Source organism: Rhea pennata, chromosome 14 (assembly GCF_028389875.1).
Source record: "Rhea pennata isolate bPtePen1 chromosome 14, bPtePen1.pri, whole genome shotgun sequence".
NCBI lineage: Eukaryota > Metazoa > Chordata > Aves > Rheiformes > Rheidae > Rhea > Rhea pennata.
Genome location: NC_084676.1, coordinates 8,235,434 through 8,252,657, shown reverse-complemented (window position 1 = coordinate 8,252,657; position 17,224 = coordinate 8,235,434). Strand labels below are relative to the sequence as shown.

At 36.8% G+C, this 17,224-nt stretch overlaps 1 protein-coding gene across 4 annotated transcripts in view; it reads left to right on the top strand.

The window, feature by feature from the left end:
* The window catches only part of GABRG2 (gamma-aminobutyric acid type A receptor subunit gamma2), a 41,505-nt gene extending 32,810 nt beyond the window's left edge, over window positions 1-8,695 (top strand). Inside the window, exons 5-8 of one of the 4 annotated variants that reach the window (XM_062587046.1) lie at window positions 3,085-3,234; window positions 4,889-5,094; window positions 6,953-6,976; window positions 8,420-8,695. In XM_062587046.1, the coding sequence (XP_062443030.1) occupies window positions 3,085-3,234; window positions 4,889-5,094; window positions 6,953-6,976; window positions 8,420-8,695 (656 nt within the window). Of the gene's footprint in view, window positions 1-3,081; window positions 3,235-4,888; window positions 5,095-6,952; window positions 6,977-8,419 lie in introns of all 4 variants that reach the window. The other 3 variants (XM_062587044.1, XM_062587047.1, XM_062587045.1) reach the window with 3 other exon arrangements.
* The last annotated feature ends 8,529 nt before the right edge of the window (window positions 8,696-17,224 follow it).

Genomic DNA, 17,224 nt, shown 5'->3' with positions numbered 1-17,224 from the left:
GCGACTTTCACCCGAAGGTAAAGGAAATGAAGGAAAAGAATGAAAAATGAAAATTTCCATTAATAATTAGCAATTTGAGATTTGAATTGAACCTAGGTGTTATTTTGAGTTCCCTGTCCAGTTGCAGTCATCCTTTGAACCTCCAAGAGCAATAACAGTCCTGATGTGTCTGCAGTTATAGAAATATTCTTTCAGATTGCCCTCGAGGGTGAACTTCAACTGCTGTTGGCTCAGCTCTGTTGAAATGAGGCCTTATGGGGTTTTTTTTTCTCCCAGAAGACTGGTATGGGTGGTTGAGAACTATGCTGCTTCAACTGCAATCTCACAACTTCCAAAACTAAATAAGTTCTGTAGGAAGGCCTTACATATAGGGAGGAGCAATGACATTTGTGAGAGGTGAACAAAATCTAGAACAATTACATCACTTTTAAACTTTCTGGAACATGTTGGCACAGACATGCTAATTCTAAATACAGTTAGATGGTCAGTACCAAAAAAAAATATATATATGAAAGAACTTCCACCTGGAGAGTCTCCAGGATGTCCAGGATGTGTGGCAAATACTCTGTGACAGGGCACTGGTGTCTCTATGGAAATGCACTGGCCACTGAAGTGCATCATTGGCACAACAGTGACAGTTCTGGGTAATGTTTCATTGCTGCTGAATGGATAAAGGACTGACCAAGATTGTTAACATTTTCAAAGCTCTTATAAATTATAATATATTTTGAAAAAAAAGTATGTTTATTTTAAAATAAGGCATAAAATATTTTTAAAATGTTGCTGCAATAGTTTACTATATAAAAACACTACTTGAGCTAAGTGGAAAATCCAAAGACATCTTCATGGTTTTCTAGAGAAAACTTGATAAGAACAGTGTTTGTGAAGGTCTATGAAATGGAAAGACTGTCTGAGGCTACTGTACATATACATATATATATATATATACATATATATACACACACGCATATATGTATGTATGTATTTATTAATCTGTTATTCACATCCCTATTAGGCTTGGGTCACGCATAATGTTATTGAAGAAGTCTCTGCACGAGGTCTTCACAATATGCCCTGGTCTAGCTTAGTTGGATTTATCTGCTCATTTTCTCAGCACAGATACTGTTTTGTATTTGGCTCTAATACCTATAAGCAACAGCGCTGGCTTGTGTACAAGATCCTGATATTTTCTATTCTTTTGAATAAAAGATTCCAGAAGATGAGAGTGCTAGAACTACCAGAACTGTTGGCCAGAAGGACCAGTCCAAAAGAAGACCAAAAATGTGGACTAAAAACACCAAAAAAGTAGTTACCTAGGATCTGATACATCAGCTTAGCTACTCCAGAAGACAGTGTACAGCAGTAGCATCAGCTTCAGAGAAAGAAGAAGGAGCACAAAGAAAACAGATGAATTTTTATTTCAGTTCTGAACTAATATTTTGTACCTTTTCATATTTTCATATATGTTCTAATTTATATTTCACCTCTTTTATAGCAATTTTTTGTCTCATTAAAGAAGCAGAATAACTCCGAGTATGGAAAAGGCTTTCTCCTAGAGACTGCTTTGATGTAATGCAGCTACTGCTTAAAACAATTGCTACCATAATATAGCAGAAACAAAGCCAATTTTGAAATATCAAGGTTATTAACAGTATATATCAAAGTGGATCAATAAAGGAATTAATTCCCAAAATTGACAAAATAATTACTTTCCAAAAAGTTCATACATGATCCACAGAGATGAAGAATAATTCATACTGTAATGTTACAGGTTCATTTTTATGATATTCCTAATCAATATTTTTGTATATTTATCAGACATACACATATAATGCAAACACTGCATCTGTAAATTAAGGAACAAATAACTGTAGTTAATTAAAATAGGTTGCTTACATTCAGTATTATCTTCTTTAGAGACTGCACACATATCATTAGTTTTAAATGTTTGGTTTGATAATAACATAATATAATTAAATTATAAAGCAGTTAATGCATGGGATATGGACATTTGCATTGAAAAAAACAGAAAAGTAAAAAAAAAAAATCAACTGAAAAATTATGTCTTAAATTGTTTTTTTATGGCCAGATTCAAAAGGGCCATTCTGGGAAAATTAAGATTTTAACTATGTCTGAAAATCCAGAACTCTATATTAAATAAAGGTACTAATCTAAGCAAAGCACACGTTAGCCACAGAGTCTCTTTGACCTCTCTAAGAAAATATCTAGATTTGCAAACTCTCTTCTGTCTCAGTTCAAAACTACTCTGGATTCCATTTCACAGAATTGGAATGAAATCTGTAGCCTTAAATTCTGTAGAATTTGGGGAATTGGGATTTGCGAGGATTTCTATAACTTGAAGTAAAGATGAGATCTCTTTTTGTTCAGAAAAAAAAAAAAAAAAAGAAAGAAAAGATCATAAACTGAACCTTTGCTCTACTCCTGAACACAGCTAGAATTACTTAACAGTTTGACCAGATAAAAGAAAATTGGAAATAGAATCTCAGAACAGGAATGAGGTGGAATACACTCCAGAGTAACCTTGCTTGGGAAACGGGGGTTCAAATTCTCTTAGAGGAGACGATAGAACAGGAGATCTGTAGACAAATCATAAATTAGTTACTGACACAGCCCTGCCCCGAAGAATATTTGAGGACATGAATAATTGAGAAAGTACAGCTGAAAGCATGCATTATTTGCGAGCGGCAGCAGAGGCAGCATGGGGACAGGAGGTTTGCTAGACCTCCACCAGGCACTCAGTTGCCACTGCATGACTATACTAGGCATCTGCAAGTTATAACGAACGACTTGGTAAGAAAGCAGCCTGCTATGCCATGCAAGAGAGGTTACCCTTGAAACGAGTTCAAGTCATCTGAATTAACCTGCAAAAGAGTTTACTTTTGCAGCGTGGAAACCCCACCAGTTCTTGAACTTTACTAGCTCTAAAGAAGGGATATGCATATATTTGCCTTCAGCACATCCGGTGAAAAAACAACTTAAAATCAGAATATACCCTAACATCAATAAAGTCGATAGGGGTTTTAACACAGTACCCTGTCTCTATGTGTTTCTATTTTACAGGAGATTATGTAGTCATGTCTGTCTACTTTAACCTGAGCAGGAGAATGGGTTATTTCACAATTCAGACTTACATTCCCTGCACACTTATTGTTGTGTTGTCCTGGGTCTCTTTCTGGATTAACAAGGATGCTGTTCCAGCCAGAACATCACTGGGTGAGTTGTTGAATCTTCCCCCTTTTATTCAAGCATCACAACAGAAGTGACATCTTTGCAGATCACCAGTTTGTAAACGCGTGACATGATCTCAAAACTCACGAGTTGTTATCACTTAGACTGATGTATTCATTTCCAAGGTATCACATAATCTAAACAATATTTACATCTCTTTCTTTTTACTATGTTGGATCCTAACTGTATATTTTAGGTTGGCTGCAATAAAAATTCATGTCTTTGCTGATAACAGAAATCAAAAAGATGAGGAACATTTCTCGATTTAGGGCAGGCACATTTTGGTCTATTTCCACATCATGGTGACCAGCCATACAAATGAAATCAATACCAAGAGAGCTTCAATCTTTCCGTCTGTCTGTCGCACAGCAGTAGAAAGAGGGCAGCATAGTACCTCGACTTCTACTTTAGGGACCATAGGTCAAATGTAGCCTTCAGACCACAAAAATTAACTGAATTTAGTGGTACTATCTGAAATCCTGTACTATGAATGATTTTCTACTCCTACATTAAATCCATATGAATGAGAATCATTTTAGTTTTTACTTCTGCATTTTAATTTCTTCATAGAACTACAATACAGAGCATGAGTGTAAAATGAGAAACAACGTTCTCACTGCAGAGCTCCTTCAAAAGAAACACAGGACCAGAGGACCGCTGTTACCATGACAGAATGTTTTGAGTGTTTTATTGCCTTTTTTCAACTCTTCCTCCAAAAAGGTTACAAAAGCTGCAATAAAGAAGTAAAAGATTAATAAATTTATGCAGCTGTTATTTTTAATTTTACTTAGATGTACAATACAGACCTCTCTATTGAGAACTAGTCTATTTGCACCACTGAGGAAGTAAAAGGGCCAAAAAATCAGCGATGTGAAATTTGCTATGTATAAACATGATGGATTTTAGCTGTTCTGATGCATTTTTAATATTTTTCATAAGACAATACAGGGAATAATGTTCTGAGAGGAGAAGGGACGCCGAGGCACGGAACAGTGCTTCTCAGTTAAAGTGGCATACCTGCAATCACACACGCACTTCCTCCTGCAGTCCCAGCCAGATTAAGTGCTCTCTCTAGAACGTCCATGAACTTCTCTCGTGTAATGCCTGCAGATGTGTTTCTTACTGACAGTGCTATCACTACTTAAGAACTAAAAAGAAAGGAAACCGATGCCAGCAGCATAAAAGATTTAAAGAGACTGGGCTTAAGGTTACTTTGAAGAATGGACTAAAATGTTAGACATATTTTTAGTCTCTCTCCACCATGGTTTTCTTCCTCTGACACAACAAGCTCTTCTTTCTCAGTCTAATTTAAGTCCCTAAACTAAAGAACTCCTAAAACCAAACTAAAAAGCTATATTAAAACTAAACTTAATTCCTTCCTTCGAATCAGGATTCTTCTAATCAAAGTGTCCTGCAAGGACAGCCCTTGCACCGACCATGCAAAGATGGTCCATACTCTCTCATGTTCCCTGAAGCTCTCATCGAATCCACATGTACTGCATGGGATGCACTTTTTAACATCCTTGCTATATGTCAGAGCTCTAGGCATCCTTCAAAACCAGTTAGTGTGAGCTAACTGGAAAAACTTCTTTGTCACCTAAAGTAGTAATACTTCTGTTGTTTTCTGTCTATCTACCAGGTATCACAACTGTCCTGACAATGACCACTCTAAGTACAATTGCTCGTAAATCTCTTCCAAAAGTTTCCTATGTGACAGCAATGGATCTTTTTGTGTCAGTTTGTTTTATTTTTGTTTTCTCTGCACTGGTTGAGTATGGAACTTTGCACTACTTTGTCAGCAACAGAAAGCCAAGCAAGGATAAAGACAAAAAGAAGAAAAATCCAGTACGTATCTTTTTTTTTTTTTTAAACCATCACAGTTTAAGATTCAGTTAATTTTTATGAGAGAACATTTAAATCCCACTTTATGCTTGTATTATTTTAGACTGCTATTACATATATATTCTTCTTGGTATTAATAGAAATGCAAACATTCACCTTGAGAATGAAAAGCTCATTTATTACAGTTGTCTGGATGCCAGAGCAACTAATTTCTTAGAACCAGGATCCTTCTAATCAAAGTATTCTGCAAATCACAACTATCACTCAAATTAGTATTTATGTTACAGACAGAGCTCTTGCTGTGACCTTTCCAGCAGAACTGGAACTGTGTATTTCTCTGTCTTAACTTTGGTGATATTCTCCACCTTTGAAGGGATGCCTGTATTACTGACTTGATTCTGTTTTTCTTATTATCAGGACTACAGTTTATCTTTTATATTCAAACTATAGCATGTGCTTTTTCTAATTCTAATTCCCCCTTAAGCATTTGTTTCCTTCTCATTGTTTCCTTATCTTATTTTTCTTGTATTCTCTCCCTCTTTAATCTATTTCTCTCCCTTAGAAAGTGATTTGGTTAGCAGTTTGCAATGTTGCTTGTGGGCAGATGGTACACAATAATAAAATAAATAAAATAATAAAAAATATATACAGTAGCCACAACAAGGGATCCTGGAAACTGCCTCTGTAGAGGTTAGGAGGTTTGCCCAGACAGTTGTTGCCTATTTAGTCTAGGACAGACTTCTTGCCTTTTGCAACTGAGCTGAAAAATCTGTTGTCTACAACCTGTGGATGGGGTGAAAAGAATTAGTGTAAAATACTAGAGGGAATGAGAAGAAGCGAAATCTCTTTCAAAGATCAAATGTGCCTGTGTAAAATGTAAAGAACAAAAGCATTTTATATTTTAGAGAGAATTTTCAAATCTATTTCAGGCATCAAGGAAACAATACAGACACTTGGATTTTCTCCTAAAATCTTCAAGGACTTTTCAAGATAATAGCAGAAAAGAACCAATATAGAGAAATGTATTAATTGGAGAACATTTTATTGCGTTATTCTTATTTCATCTTTAAAAGATTGTCGAGAAGCACATACTAAAAAAATAATAGACGTGCTCCACAGTGGCTAAACAGCCAGAAAGTCACCCATGCAGTTACAGAGGAAGAATTCACATTTAACTTACTTTAGATATGCTAAAGTTGGATTTTATCACAGGTATCTCTTCTGGACAATAGAAAGAAATAGGCACTGCTGGAGCATGATTCATCCTGGCTTTTGGGGGATGAGATACATAGCCGTCTTTCTGCACCTATATTTTTCACTAGCAATAAAAGGATAATTATCTCAAGTTCGCATGTCCCACATGGAGATGCCCATATTAGCATAGACTACTTGTACTTTATGTTATTATCTGTAAACTTTTGGGGACAAACAGAAATCTAAATTATGGCCTGAAATCCAACTTAGAAGTAGTGTTGAAGACTATCTACAGAAAAAGGAATTTGGTTTTAAATGTGTATTCATAAAGTGTGAATGGCAGAGGATCCAGATCTCTTTCAAAACAGTCCAACACAAAAGATTGGAATACCTACAGAATATGAAAAGATCTAAAAGATGTTGGATATCTTATGTCTTTAGCCTGGATATAGTTACAAGCAAGTGAGAAGACAAGAATGGGGTTTTTTTTATTATAGATACTTGTGTAAATGACTATTACTCCACCTTTTCTATAAATTAGACCGTTTAGACTTACTATGTTTTAGAAACATATTTTTAATTTACATTATTTTTGTCTCTTTCTTTCTTGTCTTTCTTTAATTTAAAAAAAAACCTCTGATTCTCTTTTCTGTCTACAAAATGAAAGCTTCTTCGGATGTTTTCCTTCAAGGTATAATGTTTTTTGGAATGGAAATTCACTGCATGCGACTGCTGAATTTAACTATTAGAGCTTATATAAGAGTGTTGTTGTTGTTGTTTTAATTTAGACACCTAAGCATTCTACTCAAGGTAACTTCCTAATTAAGTAGAATGGCTACGTATTTCTGAACAGTTGGTAGAGTTGATTCAGCAGCCCAAATATTGATTCACTATGGTTTTGAACTTTCTGTAAGTTCAAGAGTAATCAACATTATTGGATCACATGAATTAAGAGTTTAATATGTTGAAAACATTTGTGTTTCTCTCTTTCTCAACTGCCCATGGGATCCAATGCCACCAGCTACACCAGAAACCTGCAATACACCCTTTCAGAACTCATCTCTAAGCCTCTTCTTAACTTTTGTGATTTTATTCAAAATTACAAAACCAAATCTATTCTGATGTTGACCTGAACAAAATTCAGTGTAATCACCAGAAATGCTATTCCTTACGCAAGAGTTAGAGTTTTGAAAGGGTTTAAGATGTATACATTTTTAATGCTGTCACTGGATCAGCACACTCTTAACAAATTAGCAAATATACCTAGCTATGTTATACATCTGAATCTTATCTTCATTCAGAAATGCAGAGATTTTGTTCTAAATATACATACACACACACACACACACACACAAAAGGAAGTCAATAAATTTGCATACTCATGAGATGGAATTGTTGTTATTTTACCTTAATAACTATCAGCCAGAAATTCTGAGGCCTGTCTTTCTGTCATCCCAGTGTTCATCAAGTGCTCAAATGAGTTTTAAATGCTTAATTGGCTCAACTCATTCCAAACATATACATTACTATAAAAAACTTGAAGCAGCCATCTAGTTGGTAAACATTAGGAGATGGTGAACCGCATATATTCACACAAACTATTGGAGGGTTATAGAGACTCTTCTATTCAGAAGACCCAGTTGTTGCCTTTTTTCTTATATATAGTATTTGCTCATGTCTCAGCATGAACTAGTCCTATATTAAAGAAAATCCTGCATTTCCAATTGATTATTTCAGTTCCTTCCGTGTGCAACACCCAAATTGCCTTCATGTATCAAGCAGCTATACAAAATATAAAATACAAAAGCGATTCAGAATGCCATCAGTTACATTTCTGAATGTTTCCTTTAACCTCTACTGTTTACTTAGTTTGGCATTGGAGCTAATTGTCCATAGTCATTAACTTTCTATTGGTTTGTGCTGCTTACCTCTAGAGTTATAGTGTGTGATGCAACTGATTTGAATAAATTCAAGATAGTATTACCATTAGAACTCCTCAGCAATTTTCCATGTACCCCATGCAGAACCATCATTCACATGTTGACCATTAGCCTCTGCTTCCCTGGTGGTATGGTGATAATAATGCTGTCTTTCCCTCCCACATCTTCTTCTTTTTCCTGCCACTCCATCTTAGGCACCCACAATTGACATCCGGCCTCGATCAGCCACTATTCAAATGAACAATGCCACACATCTCCAAGAAAGGGATGAAGAATACGGGTATGAGTGTCTTGATGGCAAGGACTGTGCCAGTTTTTTTTGCTGCTTTGAGGATTGTCGAACAGGAGCGTGGAGGCATGGCAGAATACACATCCGCATTGCCAAAATGGACTCTTACGCCCGCATCTTCTTCCCAACTGCCTTCTGTTTGTTTAACCTGGTGTACTGGGTATCATATCTTTACCTTTAAAAGCAGAATGAGATCAGTGATATGAGCCTTACTCACTGAATTTCTTAGAGAGATGGTTTCCTTTCTAAGTCCACTTGAAGTATTTATGATGCGCTTTATAGTGGTCTGAATTCTTTAGTGCCATAACCTGGTAAATATTGATCACACCATTTGTCCAAAAATTGCCATCAGGTTATTGTGAATTAAATGTCCATTCAACTTGTTAAAATAATTTGAAATAAAGGTCATAGAAACAGGTTATATACAGCTATACCTGTTGGAATAGAGACAAGCAGAGCAGACACGCAAGGGGAGCATGGCGACATTACTTCGCAGTTGGTACTGCCATTTCAAACATGAGCGACTGAGACTAGAATTCCCAGGTAAAGTACTGTACAGTTTGTTAACATTGGCTATAATTATGCTATAGCTTTATTCTCTGTGGGCTTTTCTTTTTGGAAGAGTCATCTCTCACTTTGAACAGATATTAAGCTAGGAAAATAACTTCTACTCCCACCCAGACAAAAATAGACCTTTCCCTTTGCCATCCCTTTAAGAGCACATGTACAATGCTGTAAATATTTCAGTACCTTATAGTACATAAAGTCTAGTGCATGCATCTTTTGGGGGCCAAAATAAATGAAACAAAGGTACCATAAAGTATTGTCTTTTATTTTGTGTCTCTGGATGTGCTATTGTAATTGAAATGTGGATAAAAATCATATTTTTTTTCCTTAAAAATATACCCCCTTCCCTCATGCATGGAAGATCTAAGCAGACAGCACTTTCATGTAAGACATTAGAGAAGCCTTAAGGATTCAAATAAATAACATGTAGACAAATTTGTATGGCCAATATAATAGTTTATAAAGTATACTGTATGTGTCTGCTGCTGTTGTAGCCTTCATTTTCCATTGATAATGTTCCTATATTTCAACTGAATTTCCAATAATTATGCATTGCAAGATCAGCTACTAAATTTAATCTATGTGCTTCTCTTCTTCTTTTCCCAAGTTGAGCTTTACTAATTTTCTCACACAAGCGATTTTTCTTTTTCTTTAACCCAGTCCAAGAAATAGCTTTTCTTCTAGACATGATTTTTATATATAAACTTCAAGTTTGTTTTGAAACGTTAAACTTTTGTCATGTATACATGTGCAATTCAGTGCCCATTCATTTCCTTGATCAGCAATAGTCGTTGTCAGTGCCGCTTTTCACTCTGTGAGTACCTTTACTAAAACAAACCCTTATCATGGCTAGCACAGTTTATAGATAACCTCAAAAACAAAGGGGAACAGAGGGCATCGTGGCTATTAAATCATATGTATGCAGTTTGTGTGTATTTAAAACCTTCAGCCCGTCTGGGTGAATCTTGAAATCCATTTATCCACTGGTTTTCAGAACCTATATGACGCTCAATTATGCAACCTTAAGCACATGTAAATATTACTGACTTTTTTTTTTCAAAGACAAAATGCCACCTTCAGAAAAGTGGGCTTGCGGATTGCAATGGGAGATACGTAACTTATCATTATAGAATTATTAATAGCTAAAATGGAGGAAAAGGGAGGTTTTCCAATGTTTGTATAGTTTTGGAAATAACAATGTATAGAAAAAGGTATAACTCTTGATCTTCAATTGCTCTTGTCCAATGTATTTGACAACCTTTTAATAAAGGAATTGCACACACCTGTGGACTTTTTCCAATAAAACTGCTGCACTCAATTCTACAGTCTTCTTGTGGTTAGTTTATTAAAAGCATGCTTTAAAAGGACTAGACCCATCTCTAAGAAGTTGATTCATCAGCTGCCTAAGTGATTATCATCATCATAACCCTCTGCATTGTCTCATTTTGTAGTCAAATGGCTCACTCACATAACCTTCACAGTTGGGGTCTAAATCTTTAAAACCATCTTGCAGATTACTCTATTCTTCAAAACATTGCTGAATTGGAAGCATCTTGTTAAAAAGAGATTACTCTTGCTTCTCTACTTAAAATACCAAGTGTCTCCACTCCCTGAATCCTGTTAATCCCCTTTCACAAAAAAAAAATGGGTTTCAGCCGGTGCCAGACAGACCATTGAATAATCACCTTTTGCAATTAGTCAGTGATTTAACAGCTTTCTATTAGTTCCTTCCAGTTAATGAGAGTGGCTGATGCTATACATTTAAGATTTCTATTTTCACCTGGAACTTTCCCATGTTACCAAAGAAGTTTTATACAGATCATTATGAGCTCCTGCCTAAATCAGGCCTTTGAATCCCTCAGGCTGAGTGTATTTCAGTCAACATATCTAGATTTTTTCTGTCAAGGTCTATGAAGTCCAGGATTTAGTTGTTCAAAGTATTTTTCCCAAGTTCAACCATCAGATTGCTCATGCCTATACAGAGCCTGTGGCACTGAAGAATAAGATGCAATAATGAGGAGAAATTATTAGGAATATGAGATCATATCGCTCAGCTGGGAAAGCCGATCTTCCTCCAACACGGAATAGCATCCATGAATTTAGTTAAAGATTAATACATGCCTCATCAACAACACAAAGCACACAAAACAGGAGAGCATACCAAACCAGCAGTTAAAGACTGAGTGTCCTTTCCTCACTACCTATCAGGACACCAAGAAAAGGAAATAAGCCCTTCATCAGTCATGGCCCAACACTTAGGATCCTGCCAGTCTTGTTTAGTTGATTTGTCACTTAACCCTGTGGAAGACTGACTAGATTCAAAAGAAGGTTCATGGAGAAACATGTAATTCCGTTGAGGGAGCAATAGCAAAGCACAGTCTGCTGCTGACTGTGCAAGAAGTAAAGTGTTCCTCTGAACAGGAACTATGCTAGCTACTCAGTATACAATCAAAAGATACCCTTTGTACCGAAAACTCTGGCTGCCATCAAAGCAAACAAAGTAGCAACTGAAATAGCATTTAGGTATGATGAGGGCTATTTTGCTCTCAAAAGAAAACTGTTGAGAAACATATGTATATATAGAGTGACATAGTCCTGCACATGTTAAAATATATAATTATATATACGTACGTATATATAAAATATATGCATTATTAAGCACCCCCAGCTGAATTCTAGGGAACAAGTTTCCTCCTGGCTCAGTGGAGGTGCCAAAACATTTTCCAGTTTGCCATACCACAGACTGCTACTACCGCGCAGGGACACGTCCGTGGGTGGTCGGGGGCCATTAAGAGTTCAGTCACGTGTACGGTAACAGCACGATTCTCTTCTTGCTGTTTGTGCTCTAGGAGTATGTATATGCCCTGATGAGGCAAGGTACTGTTGTCTCAAGGATTATGTCAAATATACGTATCAACAGAGTATGCCCTCAAAATATTTACAAACCTTAATTTCCATTTCATAAATAAAGAGATGGAATTCAGAGAGACAATGTGACTTAACTGTATGTTCTCCTATTACCAATGTTAGGCACTGACACAAGACAATGTATTTTAACGGGTCAGTTTTGAATGATTTTAACCTCTGTACAATACAAAAAGGCTCATACTAAAGCCTCCTAAAGGTTCATTTCCCACGACAGATCACACACACACACAGCAGAGCAAGGGGCCTTTTTCTGAACCCACTCACCCACCCACACGTCTGTGATTCTGTATTTCCACCTGATTTGCACACATTGTCAGATAAATTCGTTTTCTACTTCTCTGTAAAGACCCAGCTCCATTACAAACACTTTTTTCTGGCATATGACATCTGGGCTGGCCTCGCTTCTTCCCCGTGCCCCTAAGGAAGGGACAGAAGGAAGCTGTAGAAATCGCAGCTGCAGCTAGAGCCCATGCAAGAGCTGCAGGGAGGCTGTGTACCCCGGGGGGCTTCTAGAGCCTCCTCCCAGGCTGCGTCCCCTGGGGGGCTTCTGTAGCCTCCTCTGGAGTTCTGCCAGCCCCCGTGAGGTTCTCCTGGATCCAAGGGTGCAAAGGATATCAAAGCTCTGAGAGGCAAGTTTTGTGCTAATTCTCTTATAACTCTCTACTCCAAAAAAAGAAGTAAAATGCTCACTTAGAGACAAATACATACCGAAGTGTTTTCTCAAGATCAGCATCGCTCCTAAACTTCAGTTCTAGTTCTACCTTAAATCACAGCTTTAGTTTAGTTTTCCATTATTCTCTTTTTCCATAGCAGCATAAAGGCAGCTGCCGCAAAGGCTCAGTTGTGCTGTTCAAGGTCATACTTCAACATTCTGCATATTTTTGCATAAGATGGAAAATATTTTTCACCTTGACTCTTGTACGATTTACCTTTTCAACAGAAGCTATATAGGTTCAGTATCTATCTCTCTAACATGACTGTACTGGTCAAACATACTATGTATATCAGCTATAATGGCACAGCTAATATTTGAGATATAGGAGATACCAAACCCCTTCATTGTGAATGGAGCCCTACTAGACTTTATGAATACAGCAAAGATCTCCTCCCTTCTGTGCCCCCAAAGCTGTTCAGTTTAGAAACATGGATATAAAAAGGAAAAATAGTTATAAAATACTCAAGCAGTTGAATATTGTAAGAAACAGACCAAGCATGCTTTGTTAACTGAACAAATTTTAGTATATAGCTTAACCATACATGGAACTATAGCTTGAATGGAAACAACAGAAGAAAAGCAAAAAAACTAGTTTTAGATTGTCTCCTATGTTTTGTAGGATCGTGGGAGAGATGAGCTGTAAAATGAGATTTGAAAGAGGATAAGCTAGGACTTTTTTAGGTTCAAAGTGTTTCTCACAGAACAGAAAAAAGGCAGGGTGAATAAGAAGGTCTTCGTAGGAGAAACTGGTAGACGGGGAATAAAAATAAGATGTGATGATGACAAAAGGTGAAGTCAATACTGAGCTAAACTGCTTTATCAGTCTGTAGAGAACTGAGAGAAACGAACTTCTGTACTGGGACTAAAGGGACTAAAGAGGCAGCCCAGAGCAACAGACTAAAGAGGATTTGAGAGGCAATACGATCAATAAAGAAACAGTAATTGTCAAGGGAGAAATAATGACAACCACAACTCTCTTCTGATGTGACTAGAGCATGGGTAGCATTTAGGCTTCACCTGCACAGATGGAGAACTAGAGTTCTGTGACACTGTGGTAGAGTCTAAACATTGTTTAGAAATGATTAAGTAAGGACCTAGTGAAAGATAAAGCCTATTCATGGTCCTCTGCAGGCAGAAGGTTAAAGTCTATTATAAAACAGGCTAAGGGACAGGAGGCAGAATCCAAATGTAAGTATGAACACAGGAGGAAAAATGCAAATAGAAAGGATCCATCTAGATGAAACTTAATTAAAGCTCAGGGGAAAAAGTGATATTTTAAAATGCAAGTGTTGTCTTTCGTACAAAATTTCAGTTGCTTTGCAAAGAGAATTTAATTAAATCTTATGAAAAACTTCATAGGTAAATCAGTTCATTATACTCATGATAGAACTATTGTTCCATTTATAAAAATGAAAAGCCAATGCATGTTCCTTCCTTATTTAGAATAATCCTGTAGATGAAAAGATCTGGATTTCCTAGTTACATATTACCATGCTTTTTTCTTTTAAAGTCAAGATTTACAGTGAAAAATACCTAAGAGAAAGTTCATGACCTTTACAAGATCTGCAATACCAGACAAGAACTAAAAGCTTTGCTTACGAATCAACCTGTTTGAATAATTCATTTCAGAATGTTGAATTATTCCAGAGAAATATGTTTAAAAAAAGTTTGCTTTTGTCATGGGGAAAAAAGGCACAATATGATAACATTTGATTAGATTTTCTCATTTGCACTTACATAAAATTCATATCCATTAACAAAATGAGAAAGGGGAGAATAAGAAATGAAGAAAAATTAATATAGCTTTAATTCCACTAGTATGAAAGACACTAAAAATATTGATCTTTCAACCAGATGTATGCTTTGTAATATTACCATATTGAACTCTGTATTTGATGAGATTTAATTTTTCTTGCCATCACTCTATTTTTCTTTAGAATTTTCAGATATATTCTTTAAGCCCAGCTATAGACTCACTCATCTTGCTATGAGAAACGAGGGAAAGCTTAACCTTAATATACCCACAGAAAAAAGTGACTTCTCATCTCCTTCCTAAAACTATACACAAAAACATAGGTACATCTATCCAGCTGATATGTTTAAAAGACATCTATAAAAATAGTAGCTAAGGCTATAAACTGGCTGCTAAAAATTAAAATAGACCCATTAAATGGGATTTAACATACCTGAGTGCTTTATAGTGTTAAAAAAAAAAATTGTAAATTCAGCCTACTGCACAACTGAAATCAAGATGTCAGAAAAAAAAGTCAAAAAATCACATTTATATGAATAGGAAAATCCACAAGGTCCCATAAATTCTCAGAATTAATTTCAGTGTTTCTCTTAAAGCCTAGAAGTGAAAGGCTACTAGTTTAGTAAATTCAGATAGCTTTTCCCTCTCCATAATCTCATAGATCTATCCGGATTTCACAGCTCTTTCCGGTTCTCAGATTCTTGTTCTGCTTATACCAGCACTCTTTAATCCGCTGTTTTATGAGATTTCTTATAGCAAAAGACATTTTCATTCTGCTGCTTCCAGTTCTTTTACCACTCCCTCCGAACACTCACATGAATTTGATAGATTTCTTGCTGATCTAGCAGCTCTTGATCTTTCTTGCCTGTATAACGGTTCTGTCCCACAAATCGCTGTCCTCACAGTGTCCTCATTTCTGTGATTCCACTTCACTTCAGAAAAATTATTGCACTCCAAAAACTATTACTTTTAAGGAAACACCAGGTGAACTTCTATAGTAAATGGACTTAATATTAGGCATAATAATAATAAGCTGACAAACATACTGCTAGCTTTAAGCTTGCCTTCACCTTACTTGTTTTCAGCAGAGCTGATGCCAGCCCTTGTAAGGCCTCCTTCCCTCTACATGGAATTGCAAAAGCCCAGAGCGTGCCCTTATGTGCAAGGTCTGCAGGCCCTGGAAACATGCAGCTGTGGCCTAAGCCTCTCCAGAGCCTTACCCTCCCCGGGCAAGGGCACCGCTGCCGGCGTCAAGCGTCTGAGGCGTGCCTTCCACGGCTGCTCAAGCTCCTTCCGTATTTCCACAAAGCAAACATAACAGATACAGCTGTAATAAATTCATTCAAACCCCAAGTAACACTCCACGAGCACTTTTTGGCTGCTTTCCCTGATTCCAGCAGCTTTGCCAGTTTCTCGGGGGGTTGCAGCAACCCTTTTGAAAGTTATACGTTAGCAGAACATACCCTGGGGGGGTCTTGGGAGACTCTCAACGTCAGAAAATCATGAATACAGACTAGATAAGCATGAGCTCACCTTGGTATGGGATCTTGACAACTAAGAGAAAGAAGTTTACTATATCTTATATTTATGAAGTCTGAATCAATAACAAAACATTTGTTCTTCAGCTCAAACCCTTGGGATATGGAAGAAATACCAGCTCCGCAGAATAAAAGCATTCACAGAATGAAACTACAACTGCAGCTTAAGAAACAGTCTTTCAGCTGTTAGAGTGTATTTCTTCATTTATTTCTACAGATTATTTTGCAGAAATACCACAGCAAAAAAATAGATATATATATATTAAAAAATACAAAGCATATCAAATATGTCTCTAATTTTGATTTGACAGAATACCTTGTTTACTTTTAAATTAACTGCGTAGGCATCATAAGTTAGACTTTGCTACAGAGGTGACTGGGCAGCAAGGAGTGTGACCGTCTGCCCTGCTCCCCTGTGGGTGCCATGAAACATTTGGGTGGCAAGTAACAGACAGTTTTCTTGTAGGAGGGGAAAATCTGCAGTGGTGTTAGCTCCAAGTACAAATTTATCCAAGGTCAGTAGCGTAAAAAGCAAAACTACGTGTAAGAGGCCACCTTGCAAACTCTTAATGTGCATGAAGAGATTTGTTTCAAATTACTCTGTACAATCTGACATAGTTGATCAGAACTTCCTCTATTTAAAGAGTTATCTTGTTCTAGCATATTAGTCTATGTTTTAAAAAATAACATTTTAGAGATTGGAAGCCTTTTCTATCCTTTGGAGCATTCACTTTGAAGAAAAGGTAGGGCAGTTCTTCCTTCCAGCTGTAGTTGACCTCGTACCCTATCACTTGTGTGCAAAGAAACAAACCCAGCCCCAAATATATCTGACAGTAGGACTGAAAAGAATTCTCAAAACTTAAACTTGCTTTAATTAAAATAACAGCTTTCTTCCAAAATGTTCTAGAGTTTCCTACCTTTCCATGAAGCCATTTAGCTCTCGGAAGAATGCTCCTCACGAAGGACACTGCAGCTTGTGTAAGGAGCTGTGCATATCATCAGCATATCCATCTCATTGCCCAGTACCTTCTCACTACTGGTACAGTGATCCTAAACCAGTGCAGTCGCACAAAGCTGCCGGGCAGAAGTTAAATCTGGCAAAATATGGAAAAGGGAATCTGATTAGAATAGTCTAGTATTAAACAGCAGAACTTATTAATGATTCAGTGTTATTATCTAGTTATGGATACTTGTGGACTGACCTTGGTT